This window comes from Cydia amplana, chromosome 26 (genome assembly GCF_948474715.1).
Source record: "Cydia amplana chromosome 26, ilCydAmpl1.1, whole genome shotgun sequence".
Classification (NCBI taxonomy): Eukaryota; Metazoa; Arthropoda; class Insecta; order Lepidoptera; family Tortricidae; genus Cydia; species Cydia amplana.
The window spans coordinates 8,299,117-8,316,016 of NC_086094.1; the positions used below are offsets into that span (position 1 = coordinate 8,299,117).

The window sequence follows — 16,900 nt, forward strand, 5'->3', positions numbered from 1 at the left end:
AAATAAAGTGAAACTTTACTGGACAAAATTTCGAGGGAAAATTAGGATTTTTCTTGTCAAACTTAGAATGAATTACAGTTAGCAGCAATAGTTGTTAAGCGGGCGAGGTGTTCAAAATAATCTTGACACGACTTTATTGTTAAGAGAATAAGAGCGCGTTAAGGTAATTATGAACGCCTCGCCCGCTTAGCTACTTCTGCTGCTGACTGTACATACAGACATTCTATTTTCAGACCAATAATTGTATTACGCACCAATCTAACAAGTTATCAGTTAATAGTGTGATAAAATCAACCAGAGCCACAGGAAATTGCAACGTCGACCGTAACCAGACATGGGTAAGTACCTTTACAAAATACGAGTATACAGTGTGGAAAAAATCACGGGCCCTGGAGGGAAGTGCCTTTAAACGTTAACTTATTTTACTGAAAGGAAACATTCTTTCATTTTTTTTAATAAACAAAACTGCATTCTAAGATTTTTGCGAATTAAAAAAAACATTAAATGAAGGTTATTTAAAAAAAAATAGGTTTTAAGGTACTTTTCCCTCCAGGAGGCCCATTAATTGTTGACTGGGATTTGATTTGTAATGTAAATTTAACAAATCAAAAAACATTTCGTGTTTCACTCGGTCTCGGTACCAAAGTTTGTTTCACCCTCGACGTGCCTTGATTATTATCTCAAAACTCAAGTTTCCACTTTCAGAACCACTCGCTACGCTCGTGTTTTAATTTTGGGATTTTTCGCTTATTCGGGTTGTAGGTTAATATTAATACGAAGACGAAGAGTTAAACAACAACTTTGCCCTGTTGTATAACAAATAAATATTGTTTCATTCTTTCTTCTTATAAATACCAACTATTGCTTATTACTTATTCTGTAGCTACAGTACTCTGTAGGCTGGCTGCATACCCAATAATTTATCACCGTCAAGAAACTTGCCGCCATAACTCATTTGCGGTCGCACCCTGTGTGCTCGCTACCACCAGTTGGGCACTGACATAAATGCTATCGAGAGCGTACTTAACTTACTTTCTATGGATCTCGCTCGTACTCGCATATTAGGGCAAGCGAGATTTATAGAAAGTAAATCACGTAGACGTTAGCGTATACAGGGTGCTTCCTGTAACAGGAGCAATAAATTAAACTAAAGGCTGTACTTCTCAAACTGACCAAGATTTGTTCAGCAACTTTTAAAAATAATGAATCCTTTAATCTTCCTCTTTTTCATACAAAATAAATATTGCTTTCAATGTACGCTGACATCAGTGTATTTGATGTCGCTTGTCACGCTTTAAACATAACAATATTTGCAATACATTACGTCTTAGAATAAACTTTAAAGTGTAATAAAAATCAAAACATGAGTTATTTTCAAAAGTTGCTGAACAAATATTGGTCAGTTTGAGGAGTACAGCCTACAGTTTCATTTATTGCTCCTGTTACATGAAACACCCTGTATGTCCATTTTGACACTGTCAGTGACTCATGGTAGTCATGGTACCGGTACTGAAGTCAATGAAATAGTGATGTCTCGCTCAAACTACAGAATAATAATATACCGTCGTGTGGCCTGTAATATGAGCAAAAAATTAAACTGTAGGCTGTATTCTGTTGCTGTACGCTGTACGCTTCATTACTTTTTAGGGTTCCGTACCCGATGGGTAAAAAATGGGACCCTATCACTAAGACTTCGCTGTCCGTCCGTCCGTCCGTCCGTCCGTTTGTCACCAGGTTGTATCTCATGAACCGCGATAGCTAGACAGTTGAATTTTTCACAAATGATGTATCTCTGTTGCCGCTATAACAACAAATACTAAAAATAAAATAAAATAAATATTTAAGGGGGGCTCCCATACAACAAACACGATATTTTTGCTCTATTTTTTGTTGACGGTGCGGAACCCTCCGTACGCGAGGCCGACTCGCACTTGGCCGGTTTTTTTCTTTAACATATGACATCTATTTCAGTTTATCATTAATTCATTACATATTTATCTAGTAGAAGACATCTGTGCACTGAAAGCAGCCCACAGTGGCTTTATTACCCCTTGTTTGTCTAACTCAAATACCGCAGGCTTATTCTGATTCTAACAGGCACGAAAACTTCCTTCATGAGCCGATTCTTATTTTGTGGTCGAATTTTTAGTCAAATTTCGATAAAATTTGGTGGATAGAATGACAGATGTTCCTATTCTGTACAATAATATCCGGAAAACCGAGCTTTACGAGTCAAACATATTAATCTCAAAAATGCGCGTTTTCCCAGAAGTTTAGCTACATCGATTTTTCGTCCTAACCCCTATTTAGCAAATTTCATCGAAATCGTTGGAGCCGTTTCCGAGATCCCTGAATATATATTTAAAGAATCAAGAATTGCCTGTTTAAAGGTAGGTATAAGATAAGCGCAATTTCACCGTATTATATATGTCCTAAAAAATCATCGATGAACAGAAAATTGCTAAGTTTTTATTCGACAAGTTTGATTTCGTATTATCTAATGCCGCCTAGAATAAGGAGCTTTTGAAAAGAGCCACAAATTTTATTTAAAATGTAACAGAAAATAATCAACGACAAATATAATAAGTACCTACATACTTTTTATTGTACATGGTCTTCAAGTATTTTTTCCTTAAGTACATCATCAAACATCAACATTTATTCAGCAAATTAGGCCACAAGGGCACTTTTACACGTCAACATGGAATTTACATCTTAGGTACAAGCAAAAAAAACACATCAACAATTATAAAATACCTACAAATATAAAATACGAAATTAGAATGTTCAGAATAGGGAGCAGAAAGGGCGAGTAATATTGGGGTGACATTGGTGATGCGCAATCATTGGGATTGGGTTACTAAACAAACGGGGTCGGCTATTTTGAAAGGATATTGAGTTACGCTTGTAAATACGGTTGTTATGAGTAAACAACATAAAAAACACTATGACAGCATAGCAATCCTGAAAAGTTACGCGTTTCTGAGAAAAATCAAATTATGACTAACGAAAATGTGGACAAATAATACATTATGACTTAAATTTTTATGGGAAACAATAGAGACCCGATAAAAACATTTTATTTTACCAACACCAATACAGACGTCTACCCTCAGTAGAGAGTACCATTTTGTACCATTTGGAGTTGAAACTCTAGGTCCATGGGGTCCCAGCGCGCATAAGTTGTTCGCAGAAATCGCGAAGCGTCTGGTTGACGTAACTGGTGACCGAAGAGCTGGCGGCTACCTCGCACAACGTATCAGCAATGCAATACAGCGAGGAAATGCCTCAAGGGCCTATTTTAGATTTAAGCTAGTTTTTAATTTATTTTTGTAATACCACTGTATATATCTTGTTTGTAAATAAATGATAATTATTCCTTTAACGTCAAATAAATATCAGCCGTATTCCATTTCAATTTGTTTTTGTTAAAAATAAAAATCACCCCAGATAGAGAAGATGTAATTGGAAAAGTTGGTCAGTTACGGCATTTTACTTTTGTAGCCAGGCTTTTGAGACATGAAGAGGGTTGCGGGATATATTCTTCCCGCTCAGAGAGTTCGAGCGCCAATCGTAGAATCTGAATACCCATTTTTTTTCAATTAAAAACCGGTCAAGTGCGCAGTGGCGGAGCTAGGCGTGGGCGAAGTGGGCCCACGGCCTCGCGCCCAAAAGGGCGAGGCCGAAGGCCAAAAGGGCCAGTGAAAGAAAACGGCCTCACAGATGCGGCGTCGCCCACGGCCAGATTAGTTCACGCTACGCCACTGCAAGTGCGACTCGGACTCGCGTTCCAAAAGTTCCGTACATTACCCAATTTTTAAAAATATATTTTTTTATGTCGAACGTGAATATTTCAGTGAAATGTCTTTAAAAACCCCGTAGGGTTAGGACAAAAACTAAGTAATTAAGTCTGACTCACGCTTGACTGCACATTTCTAATAGGTTTTCCTACCATCTACTATTTTGTGTATTTTTTCAAAATTTTCGACCCAGTAGTTTCGGAGATAAAAGGGGTGAGAGGAATGGTCGGACAGACAGACAGACAGACGCACGAGTGATCCTATAAGGGTTCCGTTGTTTCCTTTTGAGGTACGAAACCTTAAAAATGGTATAGTGGACCTCAAGATACAACACTTGTGTCTTGAGGTCTGTAATAATGGTCCCAAATATTCTGAGACCTCGACTCGCCTGAAATAGTAACAAGGGGTCTCATCAAAGGAAGGGTTATGTCTAAGACGTTCTTTTGTAAAGAATCACAACATTTTCACCGAAAAAATGAATGAAAGTAAAATTTCGCTTTCTCGGAATGATAAGTTTCTGTGAAAAGGATATTTCCAAATATTATCATAGGTTTAGTTAAAGGCAAAATGTAAAAGATTTTTTAATTCAATGCTTTTTTCGTTTTTTAGACGAGTTCCGTAACTCAAAAGGAAAAAGGGAACCTAAAGTATTGTCTTTCCACACCTTTGAGTATATAACCAAACGGAGTAGCCATTAACAGGCGTTCCCATCTGTCGAAAATAGGCGGCCAATGGACATACACAATGTATGGACTGAGGTTTATCTGACATGGCTATTTTTACGTTACGTAGATACATTTGACGTGCCCCTCCCCGGCAGATTGTTTTGTACTAAAAATTACAGACAAGGCGTCTCCGTTTGGTTATATCCTCCAAGTTCTACATTTTCTGTCCATCTGTCAGTCTGTCACAGTACTCCGAAACTACTTTGACAGTAAATACACATTTTTGCCAAATAAAAAAAACGAAGACAACATTATCTCCACGGCACAGCTAGTACCAAGTAAAAAATAAAATACTTAATCAGTTTCTTAACACACAACTTTTGGAAGAAATCAATTTATTTCATTAAATATTTTGATTTGTGTTTTTATCCGGCCTTCACCACATATTCTTGGCAGTATCACTACATCAATACTATTCAATACATATGTATTATAAAACAACGTCCCCTGCCGCGTCTGTCTGTTTGTATCTTCGCGATAAACTCAAAAACTACTGAACGGATTTTCATGCGGTTTTCACCTATTAATAAAGTGATTATTGAGGAAGGTTTTGATGTATAATTTGTAAAGGTTTTGTGTAAATTCGTTGATCTACCCTACCGCTAGTATATATAGTATAAAGTCCCTTCCCGCTGTCTGTCCCTATGTATGCTTAGATCTTTAAAACTACGCAACGGATTTTGATGCGGTTTTTTTTAATAGATAGAGTGATTTAAGACGAAGGTTAATGTATAATTAGTTAACCCGTGCGAAGCCGGGGCGGGTCGCTTGTACAGTATACAGTGAATGTGTTAAGTTTAGTGACATTTCGTTAACGACTGGTCTGTCCTAGTAGGTAGTGACCCTGCCTGTGAAGCCACGGTCCTGGGTTCGAATCCCGGTAAGGGCATTTATTTGTGTGATCAGCACAGATATTTGTTCCTGAGCCTTGTGTTTTCTATGTACATATTTATGTATTTGTATATTATATATATCGTTGTCTGAGTACCCTCGACACAAGCCTTCTTGAGCTTACTGTGGGACTCAGTCGATCTGTGTAAGAATGTCCTATAATATTTATTATTTATTACTCTTTATTTATTTTTTGTCTCAAAAATACATATAAACACAGCGCGGCGCGCTCTTTCTTTCTTCCGTGATAAACACATTATAAAAAACCTAATCTAGGGTGCCGCCATTTATTATTAGTATTTCTGAACACCATTTCTAAATAACCAACTGTAAGTCAACATCAAAAACAATATCATCCTTCCTATTTGTGTAACTAAAATCAATACTATCTAAAAACAAACCTATTTTTCACACAAAACGGCCTAATATTCATTTATTGCTCAGCAAATTTGGACTGTTTGTAAACAAGATAAAGTCGATATTGGGTCATGGATGTAATCCATTAGGATGAATCGTTAGGTTCCATGCATATTGTATGAGACGCCTGAAATATGTACAGTCGGCGACAACGCGTTTGTTTATTTATTTTTTACTTCTTATGCCCACAACTTCGTCTACGTGGAGTTATGTATGTATGTATGTATATACTTTATTGCACATAAAAATAAAAATACAAGAAACACAGTTACTTACAGAGTCAATGAAATACAACAAAGGTGAACTTATCCCTGTATGGGATTAATGGGATCTCGTCCAGTTAACCAGGAATTATGATGATGATTGACTAAAACTATTTTCTGTCCTTCCCCGGTCTCAAACTATCCCCATATCACATTTCATCTAGATCGGTCCAAATTGGGGACAAAAAAATGTATGGGAAATTATTCCCACTCAGTTACGCAAAATTCCATATGTTTTCCGTAACTCAGTGGAAGTTTTTGACAGGGAAATTGCGCTTATGTTGTACAAAATAAGGAACTCTATCTATCCACCAAATTTCATCAAAATCTGAGAAAAATAAAAAAACGACAGCAAATTAAAAAAGTTTTGCACGGAACACTAAAAATGGCCCACCTAGGCTACATTTTATTTTGTTCCGCAATCTTAATATTTATCGTCGAAAATTGCCATCTTAAGTCTCATTTCACTCGAAATGAGTTACCGTAATGTTGACCCAAAACCTGGGTATTTGCCCAATGTAAATGTGCACTTGCGACCGCGAGCGTACCTCATCTAATATTAATGTTTGTCCGCTTGTCCGTCCAGTTGTATTTGGAATTGGTTTTTGAGCTCGGGATTAGGTTATTTGGTTTACATTTCCGGTTCAGAAGCACTAATGATGTAAAGTTACTGTTACGACGGCGTAATAGGGTATTTTGACTATTAGTCTTTAAAAGAAACTGATCTTTCTTTTTTCGAACTGTCAAACAAAACGATTATTCTACTATGGGATTTATATGAAACACTAGCATGTGACGTAACAATCAAATAATTTATAGTTTTATACGAGTTTTAAATAAAATAGAAATTGTGTCTAAAAATAACTGCTATCTACGTTTCTCTATTGAGCTTTGAGCTTCTTGCATGGTGTAAAATAATTTATTTTAAATACAGCCAAATACCTTATATTGTGATAATTAAATCTGTATTTAAGTTTAGTATCTAATATGAATATTTAAGTTAAACTTATTTATTTAAAATTTATTGCACAGTTAAAAATATACAGTGACAAAAGGCGAACTTCAGCCATGAGGCATTCTCTTCTCTACCAGTCAACCTTAGGTCAAAGCAGAAAAGATTGTATATAATGTTCTGTATTTCACTAGGTAGAAAGGTTTGTTTAACCCTCGTGCCTTAAATCCCTAAGTTTGTCGGCACTTATAGTACAATGTAAATTACGAATTCAGATATAAATTTAAATAATATGAAAGCAAAACTAACAAATGTCTGCTTACATTTGGAAACAAGTCACGTACAAGTCCACTGCAGCGAGAAACGTGTTGTTATTACACATGTCTGAACATGATAGGACCCAGTATAAGATACGATATGTTATTTTAAACATCAGCATAGAGAAATGAGTAAGCTAACAGGCCAATTCGAACTTGCACCTGACGTCAAACAGTAGATTGTGTCACAAGAGAGCAAAACGACATATTTTCGGCGAGGGCGTACATTGAATCCTTAACGAAGCGAAGGATTCTATAACAGTTTGGCCTATGCTCGTGTAGAGTACGGACACCGCCTCCGTTTGATATTTAACAGTTTAACACATATCAGTAAAAGAACAAGATTCAAAGTCAAATGGCGTTCTAAAAGTTTTAATCCTGTGTCGACAGATGGCAGTAAAACTGTGACTCCAAAATTTATTTTGAAAATACGCCTCTATACAAAATTTTCTTTGTCCAGCCCATAGAGAAAAAAATACATAGAGTGCTCACTCCATACATCAGTTCAGACTATTAATTTCAGTGTCTACATCTAGCATCGAGTAGCGGAACTATCAGTACTGCTACTTGACAATAGATGTAGCACCGACCGGAAAGTCTTATCTCAACAGCATAAGACTTTCCGGTCGGTGCTACATCTATTGTCAAGTAGCAGTACTGATAGTTCCGCTACTCGATGCTAGATGGTAATAGTCTTTTTGGTACTAAAACTGATGTATGGAGTGAGCACTCTATGTATTTTTTTCTCTATGGTCCAGACTCAATAGTCCAGTCACGTACGCGATGTGACCACACGTATAAAAAAAGTCATAAGGTAATACAAGACTGATAGCTTGTATTTTCAGGCTAAGAATAGAATCCCTTTGGAGTTACAAGCCGCCATTTTGAAAATTGTTCCCGAATTGTATTATGGCTGAGAAATGATGTAGGTACTACGAGTACAATATCCTATACTTTTACGGCTCTTTTAGACGATACGAGAACTCGAGTGCGAGTTTCATTACATTGCGGGTTTTGATTGGTCGGTTAAATTGGACGTAACCAACAGTCCGCAATGTAACTAAAATCGCATGCGAGTTCGCGCTACCATGAATCTAGTATTAAACTGGATTGGGCATGAGTGGTGGGGATAACTGACAGAACGGGATAGACTTATGTATCTCTCAGTAGGAGTAGCAGCGAAAGCGCTATTATTGTTTGTCCTTGTCACAGTCTCACATTTTTTTTATTCCCCACCGTAAATTAGTATGGTGATTGGTCGAATTTTTTTGATGCCCATCATAACAAATAAATTCGACCAATCATAGCGTCGCATTACGTATATTTTGTCCCTCACGGAGGCACGCGTAGACCACTTCTATAGGTAGCTACCTTCTATGTATTCTACACACTAAGCTCATGTCATGTCAACTGTCACTCAAAGATGTCACGGAATGACAGCCGAGAGGGAACAAAGAAACATCGCAATGTGAGAAACGTCGCTATTTCTATCACTATTTATTTGTATTATTTAGACACTGGGTTAGCGGTTTAACCGGTTAACCCCGGGTTAGTAAGATAGGCAAGTGGTGCAGAGATAATGACCGCATTGTCAATACATTTGTGACGTCCCACGGATAAAGGTACCTTATGGACGTTGGCGCTTACGCTATTATTAACGCCGCTCCGCCGCCGCGCGCTATTATTATTGCGGCGCTATGCGACGTAAGCGCCAATGTCCATAAGGTACCTTTTGCCGTGGAACGTCACATTTATGTAAATATTCTGTATGTACATAAAATCATTGTTAATTTTAGAAAAAACTTTACTTACTTCTTTAAGGGCCACTTGCACCATGCCACTAACCCGGGGTTAACCGATTAAACCTGGAGTTACCATGGTTACCAGTACAATTTGACACTGGATTAACGGTTTAACCGGTTAACCCCGTGCTAGTGGGATGGCACAAGAGGCGCGTAGAATTCTTTGAAATTGAATTGAATTCTGCAGCTAGCGCCAACGGCAACCAGAGGAACTAATTTTTGACATTGACGTGACAAAAAAAAAAGCGGCCAAGTGCGAGTCGGACTCGCCCATGAAGGGTTCCGTATTTAGGCGATTTATGACGTATAAAAAAAACTACTTACTAGATCTCGTTCAAACCAATTTTCGGTGGAAGTTTACATGGTAATGTACATAATATATTTTTTTTAGTTTTATCATTCTCTTATTTTAGAAGTTACAGGGGGGGGGGACACACATTTTACCACTTTGGAAGTGTCTCTCGCGCAAACTATTCAGTTTAGAAAAAAATGATATTAGAAACCTCAATATCATTTTTGAAGACCTATCCATAGATACCCCACACGTATGGGTTTGATGAAAAAAAAATTTTTGAGTTTCAGTTCAAAGTATGGGGAACCCCAAAAATTTATTGTTTTTTTTTCTATTTTTGTGTGAAAATCTTAATGCGGTTCACAGAATACATCTACTTACCAAGTTTCAACAGTATAGTTCTTATAGTTTCAGAGAAAAGTGGCTGTGACATACGGACGGACAGACAGACGGACGGACAGACAGACGGACAGACGGACAGACGGACAGACGGACAGACAGACAGACAGACAGACAGACAGACATGGCGAATCTATAAGGGTTCCGTTTTTTGCCATTTGGCTACGGAACCCTAAAAACACTTTTAATAAAAATCTGCTGTCACCGAGTTATTGCGGCAGTCTATCAAATATGTATGTATGTATGTATGTATACATGTATGTATATACTTTATTGCACATGGAAATAGAAACACGAGAAACATGGTTACAGAGTAAATTAAATACAACAAAGGCGAACTTATCCCTGTATGGGATCTCTTCCAGTTAACCTTTAAGGAAATGAATAAAACAAAACAGAAGTAACGATGAATGACAAACTAAAACAATTTAATAGTTTATAATCACTAAAATGAATGAAATGCAAGTTTTGAATACACATTGCTACAAATAATATATATAAACATAAATAGAAATACTTAAATAAATAAAATAAAGCGTATAAAGTATGTTCCATCTGGCCTGAGTGGACGCTCTTGTTGGGCGTGCAGCGGGGCGGGGCGTGCGGCGTGCATGTTAAACAAATGCGCACGTATAGGAGCGGCCTTAGTGCACGCTGCTCACATCACGCGTGAGCCCACAGCCACGCTGCACGCCCCGCCGAGCGAGCGTCCACTCAGGCCTTACACTAATGGATACTGCAGAGACTACGTAGCGAACTCGTAGCGCGTAGCAGCTACGCCGTAGCGGTGCTACGAAGTTTTTACGAATAATTTTGCATTGTAGGAGCCGGGTCGGAAGTTATTACTTGAAACCTACGGCCCAATTCGAAAAATGCTTATAAGATGTAACAGCGATACCTACGATACCGATCTGTCATCAAAAGTGCCGTTTTTGTTTGAAGAAATGTCAGTTTCGTCACTGACAGATCGGTATCGTATCGCTGTGATATCTTATAAGTAGTTTCGCGATAATTGTAACTACTACACTTGTACTAAATAAATAAATATTATAAGCATTGTTCGCATTGGGCTACTAATTGCAATGCGATACAGACTGCCGGCGGTACATTTTGTGTCGTATTTTGTGTTTCAAAAATCCAAATCTCGAATGAATACATGAATTTATATTTAACCCATAAAATAAATAAGTATTTTATGTTTGTTTCGCGATTTCTTTTAAATTTTGATCTTTTTGTCTGAAAGGGTAGAGTTAAACCAAGATAAGTCTGCAACGATTTGATAGCACTCGCAGTGCAAGTGTTATTTAATAATACGTCATAATTTCATAGAATTTTGACGGTTAAAATAACTGCGTGTGCTATTAAAATCGTTGCAGACTTGTCTTGGTCTAACTCTAGGCTAGGTTAGGTTAGGTTAGTACATACAGTAAAGTGTCAAAAGTGACGTTTCTTCAAACAATAACGTCACTTTTGACACTGACATACCTATCTAATCCATACCGTATCTAGACGTAATATTTGACATATCTTACAGTTCGAATCGGGCCGCTTATGTCGCATTATGATCTCGTTCTATTCATGCACAAAAGACCCATTGCTCTGAGGTATCTAGTGGGGGGTAATCTATGGTTTGCAGTTCGGCAGTTTTCGCGATGTGGTTGAAAGTGCTTACAAACTCTTCTCATTAAGCGAACCGGAGTTACGATTAATATTCGGTTCAATTGAAATTCGAGTACTTTTAGAACTAGAACTGTAATGAGGAGGAAAATATTCATTAAATCAGCAAACAGGCCATTACACAGAACGGAAAAGAAAATCTTTCGCTTTGGTACCCATTATAAACATGTTATAAACAGAAACGAATACTTAGAACACCAAGGCCATTAATAAACGTCTGTCAAATCTAACAAACCGTTGAAAATCGTTTGTCCCTAACTACGCTACGGACTTCTCTTGTGGGGCCACAGCACCGACATTCAAAACGTTTTCATCATGCAGAAAAAATGTATCAGGATCCTAGTAAATATACATCCACCCCACAGCTGTAGACCACACTTCAAAAATCTTAACTTACTGACCCTCCCCTCTCTGTACATTTTGGAAGTAGCTACATTTGTCCGAAAAAACCTACATTTATTCCAATTTTGTCAAAACCCTCGACGTCAACACTACATAGAACTCCCGAAGCCTAAATTAGAAATATACAAGAACGGACCATACTACAGAGCCATAAATGTTTACAATAAAATCCCCACATATTTAAAAACAGACTCTAACTTCATAAACCGCCTTAAAACTATGCTGATGGATAAATGTTACTACTCAATAGCCGAATTTATGGAGGATGATATTATGTAAAGCTATGTACCTTGTATGTAGCTTGTACTTGTAACTTGTGTTGTATATATAAACATAATTGTATATTATAACATATTTTATATTAAGTAAAACGAACGGTTATACTTAATACGAATATGTAGAAATCCTTGTTTATAGGTACCTAACAAGAAGTATTAGTTAGAAAGTGCAATTTAGAAAATTTTGAAAATGTATAAGAATGATAATAATTAGTAAGAAGTAATAATAAGCAAACTGTGATATTGTGAACTACCTAATTTTTGCTACACCCTTTCCAGGGTCCATGTATGTAACATCTAAAAATGGTATGCAAATAAAGATCTCTCTCTCTCTCTCTCTCTCTACCATAGAGAAATATAGTAAGACAAGAGTGCTCACTCCATACATCAGTTTTAGTACCAAAAAGACTATTAGCATCGAGTAGCGGAATTATCAGTACTGCTACTTGACATTAGATGTAGCACCGACCGGAAAGTCTAATGCTCAACAACATAAGACTTTCCGGCAGTTTTCCGGTCAGTGCTACATCTATTGTCAAGTAGCAGTACTGATAGTGCCGCTACTCGATGCTAGATGTTAGACACTGAAATTAATAGTCTAACTGATGTATGGAGTGAGCACTCTTGTCTTACTATATTTCTCTATGCTAGAAATGTAGACACTGAAATTAATAGTCTTTTTGGTACCAAAACTGATGTATGGAGTGAGCAATTTTTTTTCTATGCTATTACATTGACAATTCTGTGTATATGGAAAGGAACAAAATTTAACAGCCTATGTTTGTAAGGGGTCTGTATATGACCAAAGAGAATTAAGAAGACATAGAGTGCTCACTCCATACATCAGTTTCAGCCAATTCTGCAAGCTTACGAGCTTTTACTTAACTTGCATTGTATGTATGGTACCATGGAGCTGATCTGATGATGGAGACAGGAGGTGGCCATAGGAACTCTGTGATAAAACAACGCAACCTAATTGTGTTAGGGGTTTTTAGAATTGTCTCGATGAGTATTAGTTGTCTGTGAAAAGAAAAGTACAGTCAGCGGTAAAAGCTTGTACCAAAAATGACATTTTTGCCAAAATATTTATTTTTTAAATATATTAGGTATTATAAAAAGTTGTGTGAATATGGTTATTATGCATGAGACAGCCCTCAGCAACTATTCAATGTTGTGTTTCAGTAAAGTAAACAGTTTCAAAGAGCTGAAACAGGTTTTTCAGCTCTGAAAGCTCTTTTGAGACGTACTTGTATAGAGCCGAATAGCTCGTAAAGGCGTACAGAATATTTTGATGTACTCACACTTCATCACTTTTAGCACAGTAATGCTTCTTTTTAAAACCGTAAAACCTACACGGTGAGAAAATTTTAGTAGAAACGAGTAAAAAATATTAATCATTAGTAAAATTTTAGTGAATCCCAGGACAAGAAGATTATACTATCGGTTATAAACCAGTTTTACTAATAGTATTTACTAATTATTAAAATTGTACAAGGGGACTTAATCGCGTATCTAAGTTTTAAGATTTACCTCCGACGTTTCGAGGACGGCGTTGTCCCCGTGGTCTCGGAGAAGACTGTTTTTAATAATGTGTAAAAATCGTGAAAGTTTAAATCAGTATTTACTAACACCAAAAAATTGTCCTTTTTGGAAAAACAAGAAATTTTACTTATACTTAGTCATTTTTAGGGTTCCATACCCAAAGAGTGATAATGGAACCCTATTCATCTAATGAACAGTACCTAATAGATACCTGATAGAGAAAATTTGAAGAGTTCCCCCAATTTCTCAAGGATCCCATTATCAGAATATCGGGTCTCTATTGTTTCCCAAAAAGTTTTAAGTCATAATGTATTGTTTGTCATATTATCATTAGTCATAAAACTGAAACCGTTAACATTTTAGGTTAGGTGAAGGTGACAGTCCATTTCCAACCGCAGCTGCACTACTGTTCATTTTACTATAGAAATTGACAGTAACAGCGACGCGTTCAGTACCAGTAGTGCAGGTGCGGTCAGAAATGGAATGTTACCCTGAGGTTTGTCTTAGATATGGCAATCCTGAAAAGAGACGCGTTTCTGAACCAAATAAATTATGACAACGAAAATGCGGGCAAACCATGAATCTAGTATTTTAACTGGATCAGGCATGAGGGGTGGGAGGAAATGACCGAACGGGATAGTCTTATGTATCTTTCAGTAGGAGTAGCAGCGAAAGCGCTATTATTGTTTGTCCTTGTCACAGTCTCACATTTTTTTATTCCCCACCATAAATTAGTATGGATTATGGTGGGGAATAAATAAATTCGATCAAACACTATGATAATTTAACACTCCTTACAGTCGGAACTGGATTGAAGCGCTGGTGGCCTAGCGGTAAGAGCGTGCGACTTGCAATCCGGAGGTCGCGGGTTCGAACCCCGGCTCGTACCAATGAGTTTTTCGGAACTTATGTACGAAATATCATTTGATATTTACCAGTCGCTTTTCGGTGAAGGAAAACATCGTGAGGAAACCGGACTAATCCCAATACGGGCCTAGTTTACCCTCTGGGTTGGAAGGTCAGATGGCAGTCGCTTTCGTAAAAACTAGTGCCCACGCCAATTACTGGGATTAGTTGCCAAGCGGACCCCAGGCTCCCATTGTAGTGTAGTCAGCTCATACACAACTGCTATCAGCTGGCACACTGCTCTTGATACAGCTGATACCTATCTCCCACATATGTACTTTACTACATTACAGAACATTAAGTTAACGATGCCATAAACCTTGACTTACTGTAATACAATGGTTAATGACCATTGCCATAACTTCCACTCGATCAAGCCTGTTAAAACTTTAGTATATAAGGCCAGCGCTTTCTACCAATATATTGAGTATTTACTCGAAAAAAAAAAAAAAAAAAAAAAAAAAATACATGTTTTATAACAGAATTCAGAACAAATTTAATATTTATATCTAAAATTACAATTAAAATTATAAATTAAAAAAAAAGACAACGCTTCAAGTCGTTCCCGGCGCAAAGAACATTAACTAAAAAAAAAAAAACAAAAAACGTAATACCAACATTAAATAAATACCTACAATTACAGTGATAATAATAAACAAATCAATTAAATAAAAAAAAAATACATACTTAATTAAAAATAAGTTAAATTAATGAAAAAAAAAACAATTAAATCACAAAAAATACCTTACATGTAAATACAATACACGTAGTATTGTGTCCATAATATAATAATAAATTAATGAGTTAATGACCAGTTTACATGTCGAAGAGAATTCGCAAAGATACCTAACAACCTACTTGCCATATCTACAATAGGTCAATGTAAAAAAAAAAACATATATATATAAAATAAATAAAATAATACAAAACTTATTTCACTCAAAAGAATACCACTTAATTTAAAAGTTTAGAGTATTATATTATACTACAACACGAGTTTTTCGTCACCAATGTAGAAAAACCCTTTAACCACATAGTTATTATTACCCAATGTATAAAAGACCCATACACTGTTATTCAAAATCAGGGTATAAATATTAGCATTAAGTAAGAACATATTGAAAAAAAAAAAGCCATGCAGCACAAAAACAAAACAACACATATGAATGCAACCTTTACATTGTCAATGACATATTATCAAGATTATAAATCAATTTTTCAAATCATTACACTTTTCGGCATCTAAAAATATCAGTTTACACTGAACCGTAATTATATATAACAGATAGACCCAATTTATAATTTTACCTCTTATTCCCTAGAACTTAAGTATAGATTACAAAAGTCCCAGGAGGACGCTGGACATAATTTAATTAAGACAAAACTTAAAAAACAAAAATATGAAGAAAAAAAATTCATGTAACAATAACGTAGGAAACATAATATTAATAAAAAAAGGAAGATAGAGATAAGATGGACCCAGTATTAACCCTACACAGTATTTCAAGACTAAGGTCAAAATTTAAAAATATTAGTATCAGGAAAAGAAAATATTGTACACCAAAACAGAACAAAGCACTATTACTATTAGAACTCACCTTTTCGGCACACCAGACACAAGAAACACACACACATACACACACAAACACACAAGTCAAATTCAAACGTAATTACAAGTTCCATGATCGACCGACACAAATCCGCGAAGTAAGCGACGGAACTAATCTGATAATCTAACAATCCACATTTCTTATTTTACAAATGCAATTTAAAACCGATCACCTTCAAACTTACCAAGCCGACAAAATCCAAAAAAGGATCTCCATCTTCCTTGTTAGAACGTAAGAAAGCAAGCAACGCATTGTTTACAGTAGTATATCTAATGTTACATAGGAATAATTATAAGTAAGAAACATACTAAATGTCAATACCGCACTTTTAGCTATAAGATAAATAATGTAACAGAAAACCTAACATCCCATCGCATACCACCGTCCATATAAGGAACCACTATCTCCATGACACAGAGAATTAATCTATAATGCATAACAATTAAATATCATATTAACAGTTTCATGTTAATGCAACAATGTGTTTCATAACCATATAAGGAACATGTAATCTTAGAAATAGGCATGTAAGCAAATTGTATATCCAATTAGCATTAAGATTTTTATTATATTCATAATTTTAAGAACCAATATGTATACCATTGATATAAGTTCACTTAAGCCAAA

General features: G+C 36.2%; 1 protein-coding gene across 2 annotated transcripts in view; it reads left to right on the forward strand.

The window, feature by feature from the left end:
- Window positions 1–16,900, forward strand: part of LOC134660288 (Kv channel-interacting protein 4-like) — a 46,447-nt gene that overhangs the window by 16,338 nt on the left and 13,209 nt on the right. The window contains exon 2 of one of the 2 annotated variants that reach the window (XM_063516039.1): window positions 274–338. In XM_063516039.1, the coding sequence (XP_063372109.1) occupies window positions 335–338 (4 nt within the window). In that variant the 5' untranslated portion in view covers window positions 274–334. The remainder of the gene's footprint in view (window positions 1–273; window positions 339–16,900) is intronic. The other variant, XM_063516040.1, reaches the window with a different exon arrangement.